The sequence below is a fragment of the Schistocerca piceifrons genome, chromosome 1, assembly GCF_021461385.2.
Source record: "Schistocerca piceifrons isolate TAMUIC-IGC-003096 chromosome 1, iqSchPice1.1, whole genome shotgun sequence".
NCBI lineage: Eukaryota > Metazoa > Arthropoda > Insecta > Orthoptera > Acrididae > Schistocerca > Schistocerca piceifrons.
The window spans coordinates 536834984-536856617 of NC_060138.1; the positions used below are offsets into that span (position 1 = coordinate 536834984).

General features: G+C 39.7%; 1 protein-coding gene across 1 annotated transcript in view; it reads right to left on the bottom strand.

Moving 5' to 3' along the window:
- Window positions 1-21634, bottom strand: part of LOC124799129 — a 128469-nt gene that overhangs the window by 70913 nt on the left and 35922 nt on the right. Inside the window, exons 6-10 of the mRNA XM_047262669.1 lie at window positions 20080-20241; window positions 12692-12903; window positions 11756-11902; window positions 11595-11677; window positions 1830-2010 (exon numbers count right to left, since the gene is read on the bottom strand). Of these exons, the coding sequence (XP_047118625.1) occupies window positions 1830-2010; window positions 11595-11677; window positions 11756-11902; window positions 12692-12903; window positions 20080-20241 (785 nt within the window). The remainder of the gene's footprint in view (window positions 1-1829; window positions 2011-11594; window positions 11678-11755; window positions 11903-12691; window positions 12904-20079; window positions 20242-21634) is intronic.

Genomic DNA, 21634 nt, shown 5'->3' on the forward strand with positions numbered 1-21634 from the left:
GAATTTGAAAGAGAGTATTCCAGTCAACATTGTCAAAAGCTTTCTCTAAGTCTACAAATGCTAGAGATGTAGGTTTGCCTTTCCTAATCTATTTTCTAAGATAAGTCGTAGGGTCAGTATTGCCTCACGTGTTCCAACATTTCTGCAGAATCCAAACTGATCTTCGCCGAGGTCGGCTTGTACCAGTTTTTCCATTCACCTGTAAAGAATTCGCAATTTGTACCAATATGTATAATTCTTGAAGAATATTGTGTTGGTACTTTTGACAGTAGTTTTGTAAGTGTAAACAGAGATGGTGCAAGTTATTTAGCTCAGTTCTGTGGGGAAAAGTAATATCTGCTACATAAAATTAAATCAACTAATGTGAATAATGAAAAATCTGAAGAGATTAATTCAAAAATGACCAAAATCACCAATTCCACTTGCGGTATAAAAAAAAATAAAAAATTTAAAAAAATGATCTGGCACTATTGTGCTTCCTCTTACCAAATATCTTTTTAAAAAACATTATAACATTAACAGAAATTCCAGGATGGAGCAGTATGTAAAATAAGGGAGAGGCGACCATTCACCGAAGACGGGATAGATAGAAATTACAGGATGGAGCAGCATGTAAAATAAGGGAGCTAGGCGACCATTCATCCAATAGGGGAACATTGTGTGGAGCCCAGAAAGACATAACAGAAAACAGCATTCACACTAATTTCAAGCACTAGCTCCCTTTCTAGCAAAAATTCTCGCATTGACACACACACACACACACACACACACACACACACACACACACACACACACACACACAACCATAACCATGGGAGTGTGCGTTTGGGTGTGTGTGTGTGTGTGTGGGGGGGGGGGGGGGGGGGGGGCAGTGTGTACTTTTGCTGAAAAAGAGCTGGTGCTTGAAGGCGAGTGTAAATGCTGTTTTCTGTTACATGTTTCTGTGTTACACACATTGGTCGATTTAAAAAAACTTGCAGTATACCCAATATGTTAGCATAAGTTGCACTTACAACTGAAGTTTGAACGTATGTTCAGTATTCGAGAAGAGGATGAGCATTCCATGATTTGGTTATTTGGATCGTCTATTGGTGTACGTCTTTTATGTACTAAATTACTTTTACTTTGAGCCCCATTTCTGATAATCAGTTTGTCTTATGAAATTACTCTTACATTCAACAACAGGGAAGGGATAAATTGGTACTCACCACATAGAGAGTAGAAGACTCCCTCCCAAACACACACACACACACACACACACACACACACACACACACACAGTTTTTGGAGGGGGGATAGTGGAGACAACCGTATCTCGGCACTTGGGGTGCCGTTCCCGGAGACAGTGACCACATGTGAGTTGTGCTTGGAGGACTCTGTGCAAAAGCTTAAACGTTGAGCATTCTTCTTCATTATGCCGTTCCATGATTCAACGTTCCCTAACACAATATAAGCAGCAATCTATCCTTTCCATATTATTATTATTCCATCCTGGGCTAACCATTGTTTAATCTTACAGTCAACCATTCAGGCTGTCTTTTTCTGCTGTCTGATAAGTTAACAATATGGAATTATGATTAGAGTTTCTCAAATATAACTTTGTAAAATAACACAAAGACTTCCTACTCAAGAAAAGTTAAAACAAACTAGCTTAATCACTTCATTTAATTTGTACAAAAAAATGCAACCATATTTCTACTGTAATCAAGTTCCTGTTGACTAATCTGTTTATTTTAGTTCTTAAAATAATTCTATAATTATGACTGAAGGTTGAAAATGCTCATTGGTCAGTTTTAAGTACTACTGTGCATGATACTGCACACACTCACCACTTTGGAAGTTCCAACTTTAAAGCAAAATTTGAATTCATGCCATTCCAATCTATCATCAAGGGCAGCTGTTACTTCTTCCAGCCTCATAAGAAATATAGGCAGTTCCTCTATTAACTGCTCCAGGTTGCGAGCCACAGATCGTACTTTGTTGGCACTAGTCATTTCATTGAAACTCTCCCTGAAAAAGAAGAATATCACCCAGTCACACAGCAGTGGAACAAAAATTACACACTTTGAAGGAACACAATCTTTTCTCGTGTCATTAGCTGTAAACTAGATTCAGAAACAAATGATTTGTAAAAGTAATCAGAAAATAAACTACATTAAGATATACTGACTGGTAACTTTATTACATGCAAGCTTCATAAAATATAATTATGAGAAACTGAATCGGAAACACCTTAACAATGTGTCGAACTTTTTCTCCTTGCAGCAGTGAATTTTGATTCACATGTCTCAAGCCTACATACAGGAGACATCACAAATTATTACTGCAACTCACTCGTTCATTCACATAAAATTGTGGCAAATGAGAGAGTGCCCCCCGCCCCCTTTTTTTTTTACACATATAATGGTTATCAAAGTTTACTTTACATTAAAAGGTTAATAATACACAACATTATTCTTCTTAAATTACCATCGTGAACTCTTCAGTATTAACAGCTCTGTTCAAAAATGTTATCACCTTTTAATCTATAAATTTCCTTTCCTGTATACTGGGGAGACAGAACACCTAATGCTAATTTAATTCCAGTATAAAAATTATGTTCTGTTAATATAAGAAGACAATTTCACAGAAGTATAGGAACCAGGTTGTTTAAAGTTCTGGGTTTTAACACACTTTACACAACAGAAAGATTTTCTCAGGCTTGGACAGTACAGATTTCATAGTATGCATATTTGCTATCCTTCATCAGAATACCATTCGTGCTTAACAGAATCAACAGCAGTTAACCTTGAAGAAGGTTCGGTGGAGTGTTATGGTGCCACTCAATTTCAATAAGTCAATGCTGCCTTTTTAAGACATTCAGGAGTAATGAGAAAATTTGCTAACGGGCTAAATATTAAAATTTGTAAGATGTTACAGGGGCACAAAGAAGTAGGCATGATTTGCCTTAAGGTCCCAGCATAACTTAAATAAATAAATAAGAATGGAAGCTGAGATATCAAGACCATTAACAGTTCAGACCATTAACAGTTCAGACCATTAACAGTTACCAACACATACCATCACAGGCCTAAATTCTATAATGCTGACAAAAGAAATGCATGACCACAAATGTGTTCAACACACCTATACAAAAAATTATTGCTGCTCATTAGTCCAGAAAATTAATTTGTATTCTCAATTCATATTCTCAGAGTCCAGTAATAGGATATTAATGACAAAGTCAAAAGCTAGCCCACTTGACATCATTATTATAATTCAAGTGTCTTTACCAATGACGCATACTAATGAAGATGAAACAGGAAACATTTATAATAATCCCACTGAAGAATTAATGGAAATGAGAAAAAAACTAAAAACAATGTTATTCTAATGGGTGATTTTAATGTGTTGGTAGGCATACAAGAGAACCACAAGTGACCTGTCAAGTTTGGCTTGAGAATTCAAGTGGCGAGAAAATATTACAATTTTGTGAACAAAACACATCATGAAGCTCCAAAGGGAAGATGCTAAATGTGGAAGACACTTGGTGGTAATGGGAAACCGATTATACAGGGTGTTACAAAAAGGTTCAGTCAAACTTTCAGGAAACATTCTTCACACACAAAGAAAGAAAATATGTTATGTGGACATGTGTCCGGAAACGCTTACTTTCCATGTTAGAGCTCATTTTATTACTTCTCTTCAAATCACATTAATCACGGAATGGAAACACACAGCAACAGAACGTACCAGCATGACTTCAAACACTTGGTTACCGGAAATGTTCAAAATGTCCTCCGTTAGCGAGGATACATGCATCCACCCTCCGTCGCATGGAATCCCTGATGCGCTGATGCAGCCCTGGAGAATGGCGTATTGTATCACAGCCGTCCACAATACGAGCACGAAGAGAGTCTACATTTGGTGCCGGGGTTGCGTAGACAAGAGCTTTCAAATGCCCCCATCAATGAAAGTCAAGAAGGTTGAGGTCAGGAGAGCGTGGAGGCAATGGAATTGGTCCACCTCTACCAATCCATCAGTCACCGAATCTGTTGCTGAGAAGCGTACGAACACTTCAACTGAAATGTGCAGGAGCTCCATCATGCATGAACCACATGTTGTGTCGTACTTGTAAAGGCACATGTTCTAGCAGCACAGGTAGAGTATCTCATATGAAATCATGATAACATGCTCCACTGAACGTAGGTGGAAGAACATGGGGCGCAATCAAGACATCACCAACAATGCCTGCCCAAACGTTCGCAGAAAATCTGTGTTGATGACATGATTGCACAATTGCGTGTGGATTCTCGTCAGCCCACACATGTTGATTGTGAAAATTTACAATTTGATCACGTTGGAATGAAGCCTCATCCGTAAAGAGAACATTTTCACTGAAATGACGATTGACACATTGTTGGATGAACCATTCGCAGAAGTGTACCCGTGGAGGCCAATCAGCTGCTGATAGTGCCTGCACATGCTGTACATGGTATTGAAACAACTGGTTCTCCCGTAGCACTCTCCATACAGTGACGTGGTCAACGTTACCTTGTACAGCAGCAACTTCTCTGACGCTGACATTAGGGTTATCGTCAACTGCACAAAGAATTGCCTCGTCCATTGCAGGTGTCCTCGTCATTCTAGGTCTTCCCCAGTCACGAGTCATAGGCTGGAATGTTCCATGTTCCGTGCTCCGTGCTCCCTAAGACGCCGATCAATTGCTTCGAACGTCTTCCTGTCGGGACACCTTCGCTCTGGAAATCTGTCTCGATACAAACGTACCGCGCCACGGCTATTGCCCCGTGGTAATCCATACATCAAATGGGCATCTGCCAACTCCACATTTGTGAACATTGCACTGACTACAAAACCACGTTCGTGATGAACACTAACCTGTTGATGCTACGTACTGATGTGCTTGATGCTAGTACTGTAGAGTGATGAGTCGCATGTCAACACAAGCACCAAAGTCAACATTACCTTCCGTCAATTGGGCCAACTGGTGGTGAATCGAGGAAGAACAGTACATACTGACGAAACTAAAATGAGCTCCAACATGGAAATTAAGTGTTTCCGAACACATGACCACATAACATCTTTTCTTTATTTCTATGTGAGGAATGTTTCCTGAAAGTTTGGCCGTACCTTTTTGTAACACCCTGTATAATAGTGACACACAGCTACAGGAATCAAGTAAAATGTACTCACTGTTACCCTGGCGCTAATATAGATAGTAACCACTTGTTGTGGGAAGATATAATATCAAATTTAAGAAGCACTAGCTGAAATATCCAACGAAATGGGCAATATATAAACTGATGGAAGCAGAGGTTGCGCAAGAATTTACTAATACAAGAATGGAATCAGACAGAAAAAACCAGCTTGGATGATACCAAGTCAAATATGACAGTCGAATTAGGAATAATGAAAACAGGACCTTGGATGATCCCAGAAATAACTGAACTCACTGACAAAAAGTGACAAAAAGAAAAGACTTGAAGTGCCTGGATCAATATAAACCATTCAAAAAAACATAATAACAATGTGCTGTTCAAAGAAAAGTGGCTGGGCAAAATTAGCAAATAAATAGAACACGACTTTAAGTATGGGGAACAAGATGAAGCTTATTTGAAGATTAAACTGTTGCAGCACAGACAGAACCATGAGTAACATAGTGAGAGATAAAAATGGAACATTGCTGTTTGACATAGGAGATTTAAGTGACAGGAGCCTGTACAGATATGCTAAAACAAAGTTTACATGAGGTTACTGAAGATGAAAAACTGATTGAAAACAATAAAGGACCACTGATAACGAAAGAAGAGATCCACCTTGCACTAAACAGGTTAAAATCAAATAAAGCACTGGGTGTAGATGACATCCTTGCAGAAGTCTTACAACACAGTTGTGTACTGTGTTATCTAAATGTTATATGGGAGGAATCACACTAGCTGACATAAGAAAAAGTCGAACTATTGCATTACCCAAGATAGCAGGTACAAAGGACTGTCTTAGATATAGAATACCAGCTCTTCAGCCACCTGCATTAAAAGTATTACTGTCAATGGTTAAAGAGGGGACTGAAAAGAAAATAGACTGGAACTTAGCCAATCATCAGTTCGGCTTGAGATCGGGAAAGGAACAAGCAAGGCAATATTGACACAACATCAAATTTTGAAAAGGAAATTAGAAGTAAACAGGAAAACATATATAGTATTTATTGAGCTGCAGGGTGTATACGCGGACAAGGAAAAAATTTCCCGGTTAAAAATACACTTTATACTGGACGAGTTAAGTGACATTATACTTTCCCTCGGAACTGTAAAACGTATCAACCCTTTGAATGGTTATGGTTTTATATACTGGCGTAGAATTTCCCGGCACTTTAGAAAATAAAACTCACGGGGGGAGGGGAACACGTTTTGGAAAGACCTTTGATGTGTAATAACATGTACGGTGCTTATTTTCGTACTACAAAAGTATAAATTCAAATTCCACCAATCACCGCACATTACTTTCCGAAGCATTGAAATTGAGATTGTGATGCACTTTTGTAAGCCAGTCATAGCTCATGGCACATGATCTCGCCAGTTGATGACAGCGGATAGTCAGAGCATAGGACACATGATGTAGTCAGCCAATAGCAACATCTCTGTTAAGTAGTGCAAACACACAAACAGCAAAAGCTAATCATAATTAACATACAGAGTGTCGCAACAAGAAAAGCATAGCTTTCACTAAGCTTCCACATATAATGTTGATACTTTTTGCGCGTGTTGCACTTTAAGATGTATCACACAAATGTGCCAGTAAAATTTTTAATAACACCTAAATGTCCGATCTTCTGGGCTCTAAATTCTTCTAAATGGCTTATCATCAAAGAGTTATTTTTTAAATGAGAGTCAAATGCTCTGAGATTAAGAAATTCATTGTACATTCTCACACTTATTTCATTTTGCGTAAAAGGAAGTATACTTTGTTAGTAACACTTTTCAAACCGCCATTCCAAACATTTTCCAGCGACCTGTTAGCAATAGGTTTGTTTCAGCAGTCGCCAGAGCACGCCAGACCACGGGCGTAACCGCGCTTGTGCAGCTACGACGACATAGGAAGCCCGTATTTTTGTATGTGTAAAACATTAAAAGGCATTACATTATGTCATAAAAGAAACAAGACATCAGAGGATACTCCAAGGGCATCAGAATTTCGTGAACCATACTAAAGTGCCCACTCGCATGTCCAGATTCCCAATGAAGTAAGATTAAACCTGATATTAAGCTTTTCAATGTGGTTTTCTGGATGCAAATTCTCTTGGAGTACCAGCACTGTATTATCTCATGTTTGGCTCTTTATTATGGCATAATGCCATACGTACTAGTAGATGAAAATGTGCACTTGAAATGCAGTGAACACTTGAAACTAGCCAATAGTGTGGAATTAAACACTTCGTTTCAAGTAAATTGACTCCCTCAGCAGAAAAGATTAATAAAAGCCAAATTTCTTTACTTGCTGTTTTGTGTAACATAAAATTACATAGAGTGTACATAAAACCTGTAAAGACAAGAGATATGCAAGACAGTACACATTTCTTTAATCCATAGGTCCTAGCATTCCCCTCCCTCCACCCCCCCGCCCCCCCTCCACCCTGTTATGTTGCTACAGCTTTACATGGCATGCTTTCCTTTCCATGAAAGCTACATGAAAAATCGAAATGTCGCTGTATAATACTGAAAAAACTGTTAATACAAATAGTACCCACGACTGGTGGGGTTTCTCGATCTGATTACATTTATTTTGTAACTGTCTGCTAGATAAACCAAAACAGGCCTTTCTAATAGTACAGCAATTTTAACACACGCCAAATAAACAAGACTGTTTTGGCACAAAAGGTCATTTTTATACCACGACAGAACATAATTCATGAAGTACCAATATCAAATGGCTACTAGCCCTACTACAAGCAAAAAGCTTTATGTTAGGTAGCAGTTTCAAATTTCATTCATACACTCCAGTTTCTCAAGCATGAGATCGAAAAGTAGTAGTACGAAATTTTCAAATAAATTTGGAATAATCATATTCATTCACGATTTGTGTGATATCCCCGTTTCTTCTACTTCCTCGTTTTAACAAACAATCTTGTCATCCCTAATTCTGTAACTATTCCTGTCATTGACAAAACTTATTCTCTGGTTAACTTTACTAACCCTGCCACAATCATCAGTTTAGTTATCCTGCAATTACTCTCCAGTTAAGTGTTATTACGTGTTCATGTAACGTGTTTTCCACGCTACTCCCAGAATAGAACTTAAGCGGCTGCTGGCCGGGGACTGTACAACTGGCCCTTACTAGTGTAGCAATGTGACCAAAAATTTCCTGTCAAAATTTCATTGTCTTGGATACTCCGAGAAAATAGTATGTAATCTTTCTTACCTGTTATTCCTGTTAGTCATTTATTTCCACGCTGGTAGTCTAAATTTATGAATTTTGCTAGTAATTATGAAAATACTGATCATTCACAAACTCAGTGAACCACATAAACAAACAGCAATTGGCATTCATCCGTTTGGTTTTATTCTGCTCAGCTTGTATAGCCCCATCCCTCTTTGTGGGCAGGACAGTTTATTTCTAGATGCAACAAGGATTCCCATCAGAGACATCACGTACACTATGCACGCATTCAGAAATCAACTTGCAAGGATAGTCCCAAAAGTGAGATCTCCTATTTTTTTTATAAGTACATAGACCTGTTTATTTCTACAATGGTTTACATCAGTTTACAGCTTGAACATTTAGCTATTTTTCAACATAATCACCATTTCTATCGATGCATTTTTGTAGACGCTGTGGCAGTTTTTGTATGCCCATGTCATACCAGCTCACCACCATGCTGTTCAGAAAGTTATGAACCTCTTCTTTCACCTCGTTGTTGGAGCTGAATCGCTTTCCGGCCAAATGTTCTTTTAATCTAGGGAACAGGTGATAGTCAGGACTATAGGGTGGATGGGTGATTATGTTCCACTGAAATTTTTGCAAGAGAGTAACGGCTTGCTGAGCGATGTGTGAGCGAGTGTTGTCATGGAGAATGTTTACACCCTTGCTCAACATTCCTCTTCTCCGGTTCTGGATTGTCCATTTGAGTTTTTTCAGAGTCTCTCAGTACCTGTCAGCATTAATTATGGTCCCAGTGATTCACCTCCAATGACGAGTGAAAGAAGAGGTTCATAACTTTTTGAACAGCATGGCAGCAAGCTGGTATGATGTGGGCATACAAAAACTGCCACAGTGTTTACAAAACACTGCGCATGCGTGAATCTGGCAGCTTTGATGCACCAGTAAAATTTTTCCAGGTAGCATCTGGCTGCTTGCTGCCACTACTTCATAGCCCAAGGTCACATTTCTGCAGCCAGAAGTGAGAGAAGGTAGTAGTCATACGCGACTCAACTGTGCACGGGCACGAGCCCACTCGTAAGTGATCAAACGAATCTAATGTAAACAGTTGTGACGTCATGCTAATCAGAGGCAATTTGTTGTTACAAAGCACTGCATAGTCTTCTTATAGCCTTTGACACAGTTTGCTGTTGGCAGATGCTTGTATGAACACTGAGTTTTGTTACTGTATATGGGGCATTTCCTTTGCAATTTAAGTTTTGTTTTTGTTTTTTCTCTCATTCATGTTTTATTGCTGCAGTATTATTCTGCAGTAGTGGGATATAATAATATCCTTTGTTACAGTATCAGTTCTTATCAGTCAAAATCACAAAAATGCAACTGAAAACTCAAACAATGAAAAATTCCCGGGTTTTTCCCAGTTTTCTCCCGGATGTAAAAATTCCTGGATTTTTCCTGGTTTTCTCCCAGATGTCCCGGGTCATATACACCCTGTAAGAGAAAGTCGAACTATTGCATTACCCAAGATAGCAGGTACAAAGGACTGTCTTAGATATAGAACACCAGCTCTTCTGCCACCTGCATCAAAAATATTACTGTCAATGGTTAAAGAGGGGATTAAAAAGAAAAGACTGGAACTTTGCCAATCATTAGTTTGGCTTCAGATCAGGGAAAGGAACAAGCAAGGCAATATTGACACAACATCAAATTTTGGAATGGAAATTAGAAGTAAACAGGAAAACATATGTAGTATTTATTGACTTAGGAAAAGCATTATATGTGGTTGACTGAAAAAGTATGTCATTTACTGACCTAGTGAAAGCGTTTGATTTGGTTGATGGGAACTATCATTTAAGGCAAGGACAATTTGACTGGAAGAACAGCCAACTAATTTTGACTACACGCAAAAGTCAAAGTACTGCACTAGATATTAATGATGACAAGAAAAAAGCAGAAATCAGGAGGGCAATTGGACAGTGGTGTCCTCTATTGCCTTATTTAATGTGTTCATTGAGGAGATAGTAACAATAACGAAACGAGAGATGACTGGAATCAAAATTCATGGTATGCAGATTTACTGCCTCAGATTCGCACACTCACAGAAAGAACTAAATCAAGGGATAACCAAACCGAAAATAAATACTAAGAAGACAAAAGTCAAACAATGGAAAATCCAGGATGGAATGTAACAATATCAAAAAAAGGAAACTTGCTACTCACCATATAGTGGAGATGCCGAGTCACAGATAGGCACAGCAAAAAGCCTCTCACAATTAAAGCTTTTGGCCATTAAGGCCTTCATCAACAATAGATGACACACACACACACACACACACACACACACACACACACACACACACTGCAGTCTCATGCAACTGAAACCACACTGCCAAGAACGATAAAAGTCATAGTTATAGGTGAGAAAGGAGGTGAACATAAGACTTACATAAAAACAGCCAGTGAGCAACATGTGGAAATAAACGAATTTTGCTATTTCTGTAGCACTGTGGAGGAAAACAACAAGTATCTCAAGGAAATCAAGAGAGGAATACCAGTGGCCAAGAATGCTTCCCATATAAGAATAATCTTTTGCTTAAGAAACATATAAGTATCTAACTAAGGAAAGACTTGTTAAGACCTTTGCATGGAATGTTCTGACATACAGACAGTAAAACAAATGAGATGGTACTATGAAAAAAAAAAAAAAAAAAAAAAAAAATCACTGGACACTTGATCACATGTGATATTCTTCTGTAAAAGATCTTCAAAGGCAAAGTCTTAGAGCAAAAAATTAGGGGACAACTGAAAACATTTATTTAAAAATATAACCTGTGAAATAGAATGATGTTATACATGAAGATGAAAATGACTGCTGAGAAGAGAAGGCTGAGCCTTTTAGAAAAGAAGAAGAAGGAGGAGGAGGGGGAGGAGGAGGAGGAGGGGGAGGAGAAGAAGAAGACAGTCCAGTGCCAGCATTACACCTTTCCTTTTGCTGACTGCAAGAGACAGCTAACAGACAGTGGAAAAGCAGCTTTTGTACATCACAGTAAGGAGATGATTCTGAATGGCATGGTATTTCAAAAAATGATGAATTATTGTTATTAATAATCCAGCACTGCAAAAGCAAATAATCACTAAACTGAGTACCTAAGAACATTTGTTTGTTTGTTCTCCCTACATATTACTTTATATATTGCTATATTTTCATGTTATCTACTTACTTCTTTTGTAGAAGATGAACTAAACTGAAAGTTATTCTCTGATGAAAATTTCTCAGTTTGCTAAGTTCTCTTCTGTACAAAACCTGTAAAATATGAAGTGTCTATCATAAAAACTGATATCCAGAAAACAGAAGAAAAGATAATAAATACAGTTCACTTACATTTTTCAAAGATTTAGTGAGTACTTCACCAACTTTTTCCTTCTGACTTTTTGGGTTTTCTGATGGAGAAAGAACAGTTATAATATGTTCCAGGGCTGATTTCACTTGTACTACTAGTGTAGAAACAGTATCCAAAATAGTTTCAATCTGTGTGCAAGAAGAAACCAGAATGAAGTTAGATAACTCACCATATTCTCTATCTGCAATATAACAGTGACTTACAATTTATCTTACACATACTCTCATTAACACAGTTTTATAAGTCCTTTATAGGTTACTTATTCATTTAGTATACAACTATTTCTATCATTTTCATCATGTTCCATACTAATCTATAATTTTGGAAACAATATTTTAAAAATTTTAAAATTTATCTAGATGATTTTTTAACACCAAATTTTCGCATATTTTTAATATTTTGTAGCACTTTGTGTGCAAAATACTTTTGCTCCTTAGATTTTATACAGAGTATCTTAATTCAAATTCAGCATACCTTGGCAATTCTTGACAGACCATGTCACACATTTCAGTTTTCAGCTAGAACACACATTCATACTAAAGGTACTTAGTTGACATAAGATATTTTATGTACAAAACAAATTACAAGCCTATACATCCGCCAAGTAGAGAGTATATACCAAAACCCATTTAAAATCTTATTTGAACAAACCAAATTCTGTTATTTAGTTACTACTGCATATTTTTTAAAAAGCAAAACTGAACTTAAGTTCCAAGGAAAATTTGTATTAAATAGGATGACAATGACTGGAGTCCAAAGCACATTCAAAAATCAAGATACATACAAGGGTGTTAAAACACTATTTGGGTTTCAGTGTAGCTTCAAATGTGGTAGAATATATGCCCTCACCTAATTAACAGTGATTTCCATTTTGAACTAATTACTGGCTCTAGTATGATAATAACTGTGACATTAACCTCAGGCACAAGATAAGTAGCGACTTCCTGTCGCTGGCTGGGTGACATACTGCTGAAAGTTGATTTTACACCTTGCAGGAAACGTTGCAGCTGGCTCATGAAAACCGGTAACCGCGACTTCGCATAGCGGATGATTTCATGCCGTTCCTCACGTGAGAGTTCAGCCTTGCGCTTTGTGAAAAGATCACAAAGCAACAACAATTTTGCACCAGCTGGGGAAAAAATCCCACATTAGTTCTGTTACAAAATGTATTCTTGTGCCAGTTTACACAACAAACAACAAGAACACAGTTACATAATAGATATGTTCCTCTATAAATCCTATCTGGTAAGTGCCCTGACTGACAAGTAATACTCCATAATCGGCTGAACCAGTGTTTAATAAGCCACTTTTGTGTATGAACTACACTTCCTTAGAACTCAGACAATCCACTGCAAATCACTCACGACAAATATTCCCAGGTATTTTATGGCTGCTACTGTATCCAGAGATTTATTTTCAACAATGCAATGAAACAAACACAGGTCTTCACAACTGTGTAAGCACGATGTATTACATGCCAACAACCTGTCCCTGCACCAATCATCAATCCTCTGCAGTTTTTATTACATGAAATAGTTTTCTGTCTTCAAAAATTTTCTGTATACAGCAGCAACACATGTGAATAGCCTTACAGACCTTCCTACTTTATTCACTGGATCATTTTTGAGTTTTGTATGTATGAGGTAGTTCTGAATACAGTTACAAAGCCGACAGCTATTTCCCTCGAAGATATCTGGGGTTAATTTCATGTCAGTGCAACACAGAAAGCAACATTTTCTACCAGAGCATCGCGGATTTCTTTCAAATTTGGTGGATACAATTATCCAGATGGAAAACTACCAATTTGCAGAGGTATAAAGGTCTTGTGAAGAAAGTTAAAGGTCTGAAAAATTTGGAAATAGTGTGAAATTTATGAGTTTCTCTCTCAACATAAATGACTATAATTCTGGTCCTAATCCAGATATAGCAATGAACATTATATAATTGAAAAAATAATGAGTACAGCTTCATGTTGATACGCAACATGGTAGGTTTCTAAGAATCTCCACATCCAAGGTGATACTGAATCCTCAAAACACCCAAGTTCAGAAAATATATTGTATTGCCACAGTAAGCTACTATAAACATGGTAAATATCAACATGGTACATCAACGCATCATGCCCAAAAATTTATTTTGTCGGGAACAGCACACTATCAAATAGCACAATAAATATGAAAAGCAAACTATTAAAAACTACAAGTCATAAGTAATTACTGCAGTGATATTACATCCCATTTACGGTGTAGCTTCAAAGAAAAGGCAATAAAAATTGGTTGCATCTCGTTTCACAAGTCTCCAATAATTAAATTGTTAATGTTCACCTTATCTGATATAGGGAGAGAGTACTTTCTTCCAGCCGATATCACTGGATCAGTCTTGTGAGAATGTCACATCTTCTGATAACCAAAGTGTCTGGTATGGCAGAAAACACACAAGTCGTAGAGATGATCCACGTAAATGCAGGAAGCTGGTCCGCACTTCATTTGCTTCTCCACAAGTCTACAAGACTTATGCAACCCACAAATGAATGTCAAACACATATGTCTGTTAACAGCATTTCTTTCCACATAGCAATCACTGACTGTCCACCGAAGAATGCAATATTTACACCAGGATATGTATCTTTGAGACATGCATACAATTCCTTAAGATTGTGCAACCCTAGCTGCCTCTGCTTATGTATGCCAATTCCATTTTCTTTCACAGACACAGTCTTCCACAGGAGACATGGGCGATGTGTCTGCGTCCATAGGAGAAGGAGGCGAGTAGAGTTGCTCCGACAGATGATGGTCATCTGGTTCCTGCATGGGTGCATCTCCTGTTGGTGTCAGTTCTTGTGCTGGCACCGATATGATGGTGAGAGGACTGCGTTGTAAGTAATGAGAGATTCCAGGATCCCAAGCGTCAGGTAGAGCCGAAGGTGGTGTAGCAGCATCTGGAACAGGCGTTGCCGGCACACGAGGCCGAAGCTGGTCCGAATGACGTACTGCAACACTCGTGTCCGCCTGGATTTCATACAGGTGTTGGCCACGGTGTTGTAAGATGCGGCCAGGACTCCATTTTGGCCACCTGCTATATCCCCGTACCCATACAAGGTCGCTGGTGGTGAACCGGCCAAGTGAAGGCACCTGCTGCCGTGAGGTGGAAGGCCACAGAATTTGAAGTAGCGTGCAGGGCTGTCGGCCATGTAAGAGCTCAGCCGGGCTGTGGTCGCCCATTGGGTGAAACGGTAAGAAGCCAGAAATTGGAGAAGCGCATCATCAGCAGCAGAAGAAGCCAGGAGTTTCCTCATCTGATCCTTAAATGTGCGGACCAGTCATTCAACCTCACCGTTTGACTGTGGATGGAATGGAGGGGCCGTGACATGCATGACGCCGTGACGGGCACAAAAATCCGCAAAATCAGAGGAGGCAAATTGCGGACCATTATCAGTAACAAGAGTAGAGGAAGGCCTTCCAAAGAGAAAATGCGAGCTAGAGCATTGGTGGTTGCCGCGGTGGTAGGCGACGTGCAACGCACAATGAAAGGAAAGTTAGAGTAGGCATCAATAACGAGAAGCCAATAAGCATCTAAAAAAGGTCCCGTGAAGTCAGTATGAATACGCTCCAAGGGCTTCTCAGGCGAAGGCCACGATGACAAAGATTACTTCAGGGCGGTGGCCTGTGACGTGACGCACAAGGGCCGCAGGCAGCGACCATGTGTGCGATTTCAGAGTCGATGCCAGGCCAATACACATGACAGCGCGCCAGAGAGTTTGTGCGAGACACACCCCAGTGCCCTTGGTGAAGGAGGCATAAGACCGAAGCCCGCAAAGACGCAGGGACCACAACACACTGCGAAGCATTTTCGGTGGAAAGGAGGGTAACACCATCCCTAGCCGTGAGGTGGTAACGCAAAGCATAGTAGTTCCACAACGGATCAGAAGTCTTAGTGGATGGACCATCTGGCCAACCCTTCTGAATACAGCGTAAAACCCGGGAGCGGGTAGGGTCAGAACCCGTAGCAACCGCCAGCCGGTCCCTGGTGATGGGGAACCCATCCACAACCCGCTGCTCGGCAACATCCAGGTGGAAACACAAAAGTTCGTCCCTATCAAACGCCAGATCAGGACCCATGGGAAGACAAGACAGTGCATCAGCATTCGCATGTTGAGCCGTCAGCCGGAAATGAATCTCATAATTGAAACGAGACAAGTAAAGAGCCCAACGCTGGAGGCGGTGTGCAGCCTTGTCGGGAAGTGACGTTGATGGATGAAACAAGGAAACAAGTGGTTTGTGATCCGTAACAAGATGTAATTTGGATCCATAGAGAAAAACACCAAACTTATGAAGAGCATAAATAATGGCCAAAGCTTCTCTTTCAATTTGAGAATACCTTTGTTGGGCATGCGTGAGTGTTTTGGAGGCATAAGCAATGGGTTGTTCAGAACCGTCAGAAAAACGGTGCGCAAGGACTGCACCAACCCCGTATTGAGAGGTGTCTGTGGCAAGAACAAAATGTTGGCCAGGTCGATAAGTAGCCACGCACAGGGCCTGTTTCAGCATAGCCTTCAATTTCTGGAAAGTCACATCACACGACGCGGACCAGTGAAAAGGCACATTTTTATGCAACAGGCTGAGCCACCGAAGCAGCAGACAGTAAAAACCTGTGATAGTATGCTATTTTCCCCAAGAAGGCCTGCAGTTCCTTAACAGATGTAGGGCGAGGAAGGGCATCGATCGCAGCGACAGTTTGCTGAAGCGGACGAATACCATCCCGAGAGAGTTGAAACCCCAAGTACATGATATATGCCTGAAAAAAATTTTGATTTCTGAAGATTACACTTAATACCGGCAGTGTGTAAGACATGAAAAAGTGTGCAGAGATTCTGAAGATATTCTTCAGTGGTGGAGCCACTGACAACAATGCCGTCCATGTAATTGATACACCCAGGGACAGTGAGCAATAATTGTTCCAAGAATTGCTGAAAGAGAGCAGGGGCGCTGGCAACCCTGAATGGCAATCGTTGGTATTGATAGAGGCCGAAAGGCGTGTTAAGGACAAGAAACTGCCGGGAAGCAGTGTCAAGAGGAAGTTGATGATAAGCTTCTGACAGGTCAAGTTTAGAAAAATACTGGCCTCCAGCAAGTTTAGTGAACAATTCTTCAGGTCGAGGCATAGGGTAAGTGCCGATAAGGCATTGAGCATTTACAGTGGCTTTGAAATCGCCACAGAGACAAAGATCACCATTTGCCTTAGCAACGACAACAGGAGAGGACCACTCACTGGAAGTGACAGGAAGCAAGACCCCTGAAGCAGTGAGACGATTCAGCTCCCATTTAACCTGATAACGAAGGGCCACAGGAATGGGCCGAGCCCAAAAAAAACTTAGACCGAGCAGTGGGTTTAAGTGTGAGACGAGCTTAAAAGTCGTTTGCACAGCCTAACCCAGGAGAAAAAAAGGGACGAAAATGTCATCAACAAGGAATCCAACTGAGCATAAGGAATAGCATTAGAGACGATATTGACAGAGTCATCTATGGAGAACCCAAAAACGGGAAAGGCATCAAAACCAAAAAGATTCTCCACATTACTATGGTCGACCACAAATATGGGAACAGTGCGAACGACAGATTTGTAAGATACCTCAGCATCAAATTGTCCCAAGAGAGAAATCTTTTGTTTATTGTAAGTCCGTAATTGCCTAGTGGCAGGTGACAGGATTGGAGAACCAAACTGAAGATACATCTGAGAATTGATGATAGTGGCAGCAGAACAAGTATCCACCTGCATGCGAACATCTCAACCAAGTATTTGGACAGCGAGGAAAAACTTCCTTGAAAGGGAAGAAGTACAATTGACAGACAACACAGAATCAGAATCAGCGCAATGGTCATGAACATCATGTATGCAGTCGGATTTGCAAACGGATGACACATGACCCTTTTTTTGCATTTGTGACACACGGCCCAACGTTGTGGACAATCCTCTCGTGAATGTTTCGTAAAACACCGTGGACATGAAGGAAGTTGCCGGGGGTTTTCCTGCAGTTTCTTAGAGGGTTATTTACGGTTAGGCCGAGGCTGCACTTTGGAGCGTACTGCGGCCACGTCGGCCAGCGGGGACACACCACACGTTTCGTCAACAGCGCACAGAGGTTGTATTTCCCCGACGTCACCCCATGCCTCTATTTGCGCTCCAGCGGCGCGAGAAATTTCAAAAGACTGAGCGATGGATAGGACTTCATCTACAGTTGGATTTGCCAATTGAAGGGCACGCTGCCTAACTTCTTTGTCTGGCACCAACTGGATAATGGCATCCCGTACCATGGAATCGGCGTAGGATTCTTTGTGAACTTCAGTAACAAATTTACGCTCTCGACTGAGGCCGTGAAGTTCAGCAGCCCAAACACGATAGGATTGATGCGGTTGTTTCTGACAATGATAAAAGGCAACACGAGAGGCGACCACATGCGTATGCTTTTGAAAATAGACGGACAGAAGTGAGCACATTTCAGCAAAGGACAAAGACGCAGGCTCTTTCAAAGGAGCCAATTGCGACAACAACCGATACATTTGAGGTGAAGTCCATGAAAGGAACAGAGACTTACATGTTTGGTCGTCCGCGACATGAAATGTCAAGAAGTGCTGTCGAAGACGTTTTTCGTAATCAGACCAGTCTTCCGCCGTCTTGTCGTCAGAAGGAAAAGGAGGTAGAGACAATGACGAGAGACGTTTGGTGCCGCAACGAAATCACGAATCGCATTTCTGAGAAGCATTTGCTGTTCAATGAGACCTTGCAATAGTTGCTCTAAAGTACCCATGGAAAATGTGGGTCAACGATGAAAAAGAAAAATTCACTACCTCGTCACCAATTGTTATAACTTCAAGTTGAACAAATATATTTCAAGGACAACGCAATACATGTAAGTCACAGATCAAGTAAACAGAGTAAGACATGTATACACTTTAACAGTCAAATCATAACTGAGTCCGAGTCTAGCGGCCGCTGGCTGGCTGGCCGCTTAGGTGGCGCTGCTGCTGCATGGCTGGCAGACAGCGCCGCATGTAGAGGACGCACGTAACAGTGCGGCGGCAGTTTGAAAGATCAGCGAGTCACAACAGGTATCTTGAGACATACAAGGTCAATGACCTTGAACTCATTAGCTTTTTCAATAATATAAGTTTCATTCCTATATCTGGATTAAAACCAGTATTACAGTCATTTATGAGACACTTATGTAAATTTCACAAAATTTCCAAACTTTGCTGACCTGTGACTTTCTTCACAATTCTCAAATATATTTGAAAATTAGTAGTTTTCTATCTCTTATTGGGCTCATGGAATGCACTAAATTTCAAAGAAATCAGAGTGGGTCAGGTTGAGCGTTACATTTAAATGACATAGAATTAGCCCAGGGGAAATATCCAGAGAAGTCTCACTGTCTCCTTCATAATGTTTTTACTACTTTTTACGAAAAAAAACAGTAAATTCAACATTGCTTTGTAACTACAAAGCTCTGCTGCAAGCAAAGGTAATATATTTCACTATTCTCTTTTCCAATACTTTCAAGTTGTCTAACTTTTGATTGAGCACATGTTATCTGCCATACAAGAATTCTTACTTCATTGATTTACTACAGTGTTTCACAATAAGATCCTTACATGAAGTCTTTCTATTGCTTGTTACCCTTTCCAGGAGATAGACTTGTGTAGCAGAATCTGTCAAGCTTTCAGAAAGTATGTAAAAAAATCTTCTGAAAATATTTGGCAACTCATCTACCTTTGTTTTTCCTCCTACTTGTTTTAATTTGTAAATTTTTCCCCAGATACAGTTGAAGAGAGGAAAATAATCACTTTGCATTAAACCTTTCAACTGAAGCTATATTATTATATTCAGTCACTCTGGCACAGATAAAACTGATATTGCTTCTGGTCATTCAAGATTTATGTATAAATTACTAATTATGCAAGATTAAAAAATTAATTATTATTAATCAGAGTGATATTTTCACTCAGCAGTGGAGTGTGCACTGATATGAAACTTCCTGGCAGATTAAAACTGTGTGCTAGACCGAGACTCGAACTTGAGACTGTTGCCTTTCGTGGGCAAGTGCTCTACCATCTGAGTTACCCAAGCACGACTCACACCCCGTCCTCACAGCTTTACTTCTGCCAGTATCACCCTCCTACCTTCCAAACTACACACAAGTTCTCCTGAGAGGTCCTGAGTTCAAGTCTCAGTCCAGCACACAGTTTTAATCTGCCAGGAAGTTTAAATTATTGTTAATGTAAATTTAAGTAAAAAAACTGTAAGAACAAACCTACGGCAGCTTCTCTCACAGATTGCTTCACAACAAAACATAATTTGGCCGGATTAGAATTAAGGCTATCTGCAGAATGCTCGCCTGTGGAGGATTTGGCGCTGAAATGTTCGATGATTTGACTGGCACTGGCATGCATGTCGGAAACTAGGCCAATTATTTCTGTAAGAAACAAAGAAAAACATGTAGTATGCCAATTAGTTTCACATAATTGACTCAAAACTGTCAAAATGTATGATGACTAAAAGAAAAAACCTACATATATCACCATCATTTACAGAAGCCAAAACACTGTAAATGAACATCAATGGCAGAATTATCTTAACTGTGCAACAAAATAGAAGTAAACTCCATTAACATGATTATACCTTGCATAAAATACTAGGTACCTCTGTGATTGACAGATTGCAGTTCACAAGACTCTGCATGTACCTACAAAATAGGCAACACTGCAGTACATGACACTCAAGAAAGACCGACTATTGGCTGGCGGCAGGCCTCTACTGCTCGACTAGCTGATATGTCAATCAAAAAGTTATTTTAATCAAAGTACGAGACTGCTGGAGAGCTAATTGTTCTGAGTGTTCACCTCAACATGTACTTCAGTGCTTTTCTTGATCAAGTTGGTAAATTTCATAATGAAACAGCTGTGGACTTCCTCTTTTGAAATAGTATTGCTATGAACAATCCCAATTTTATCTCTTGTGTAGTGCTATTTGTTTTTGAACAGATAGAAATCCCTTCACACTTAGACACTATTTGTTCCCCTTAGTTCACTGGTATATCAATAACTGGAAGCTTGTGGCCAACATAGTGACAACAAAGAAATATCATGCATCGAATCAAAAACAGCGAATGTCTCCACATTTGCACTGGAGAAAAGAGATTTGACTCAAACACACAATCAATTGTTCTTTCAAGGCACTTCTTGTTTTAGTTTTCCTTCCCCCTGGAGGGCACCTTCCTGAAGCTAGACTGGAGTACTGTATGAAATGCATTCCCAAATCTCATCCAGGTCTCTCAGTCACTGCCCCTTCTTGTTAGACAACCTCCTTACATGGGACGACAAATGTTATGTACAGTATTTTTGCATTAGTGGTGCTGATTTTCACGATTCTTTCACGATTCGTAACAAAACTGGTGTGTTTATGGTCAATGTGTATAATAATTCTGGCAAGGGCTGATGTTCTCTGAACAGATTATAGAAGTGGCGGCTGGAGCTTCAGGAAGTGTGTCTGTTAACTTCAGCCAGCACATATCTCAGTGAGATGACTATGGCCCTTAATGTGAGGTTAGAAGAACTGAAACTTATATTTCTTTTCTGGCGCTACAAAAAACCACACTATTTCTAAAGGCAAATGACTAATTACACATATGGTACATAGTTTTACATTATCTTAATGCCATAAACAGTGTTAATACATTATAACAACACAGATTAACACTGATTATGCCACATGGGGTTCTTTAATTTCAGGTAATTTTGATTTCCAGAATACAAAAATAACAATATTTTTGTTGAATTAATTCTACTTTTTGAGATAAAGGCAATCCA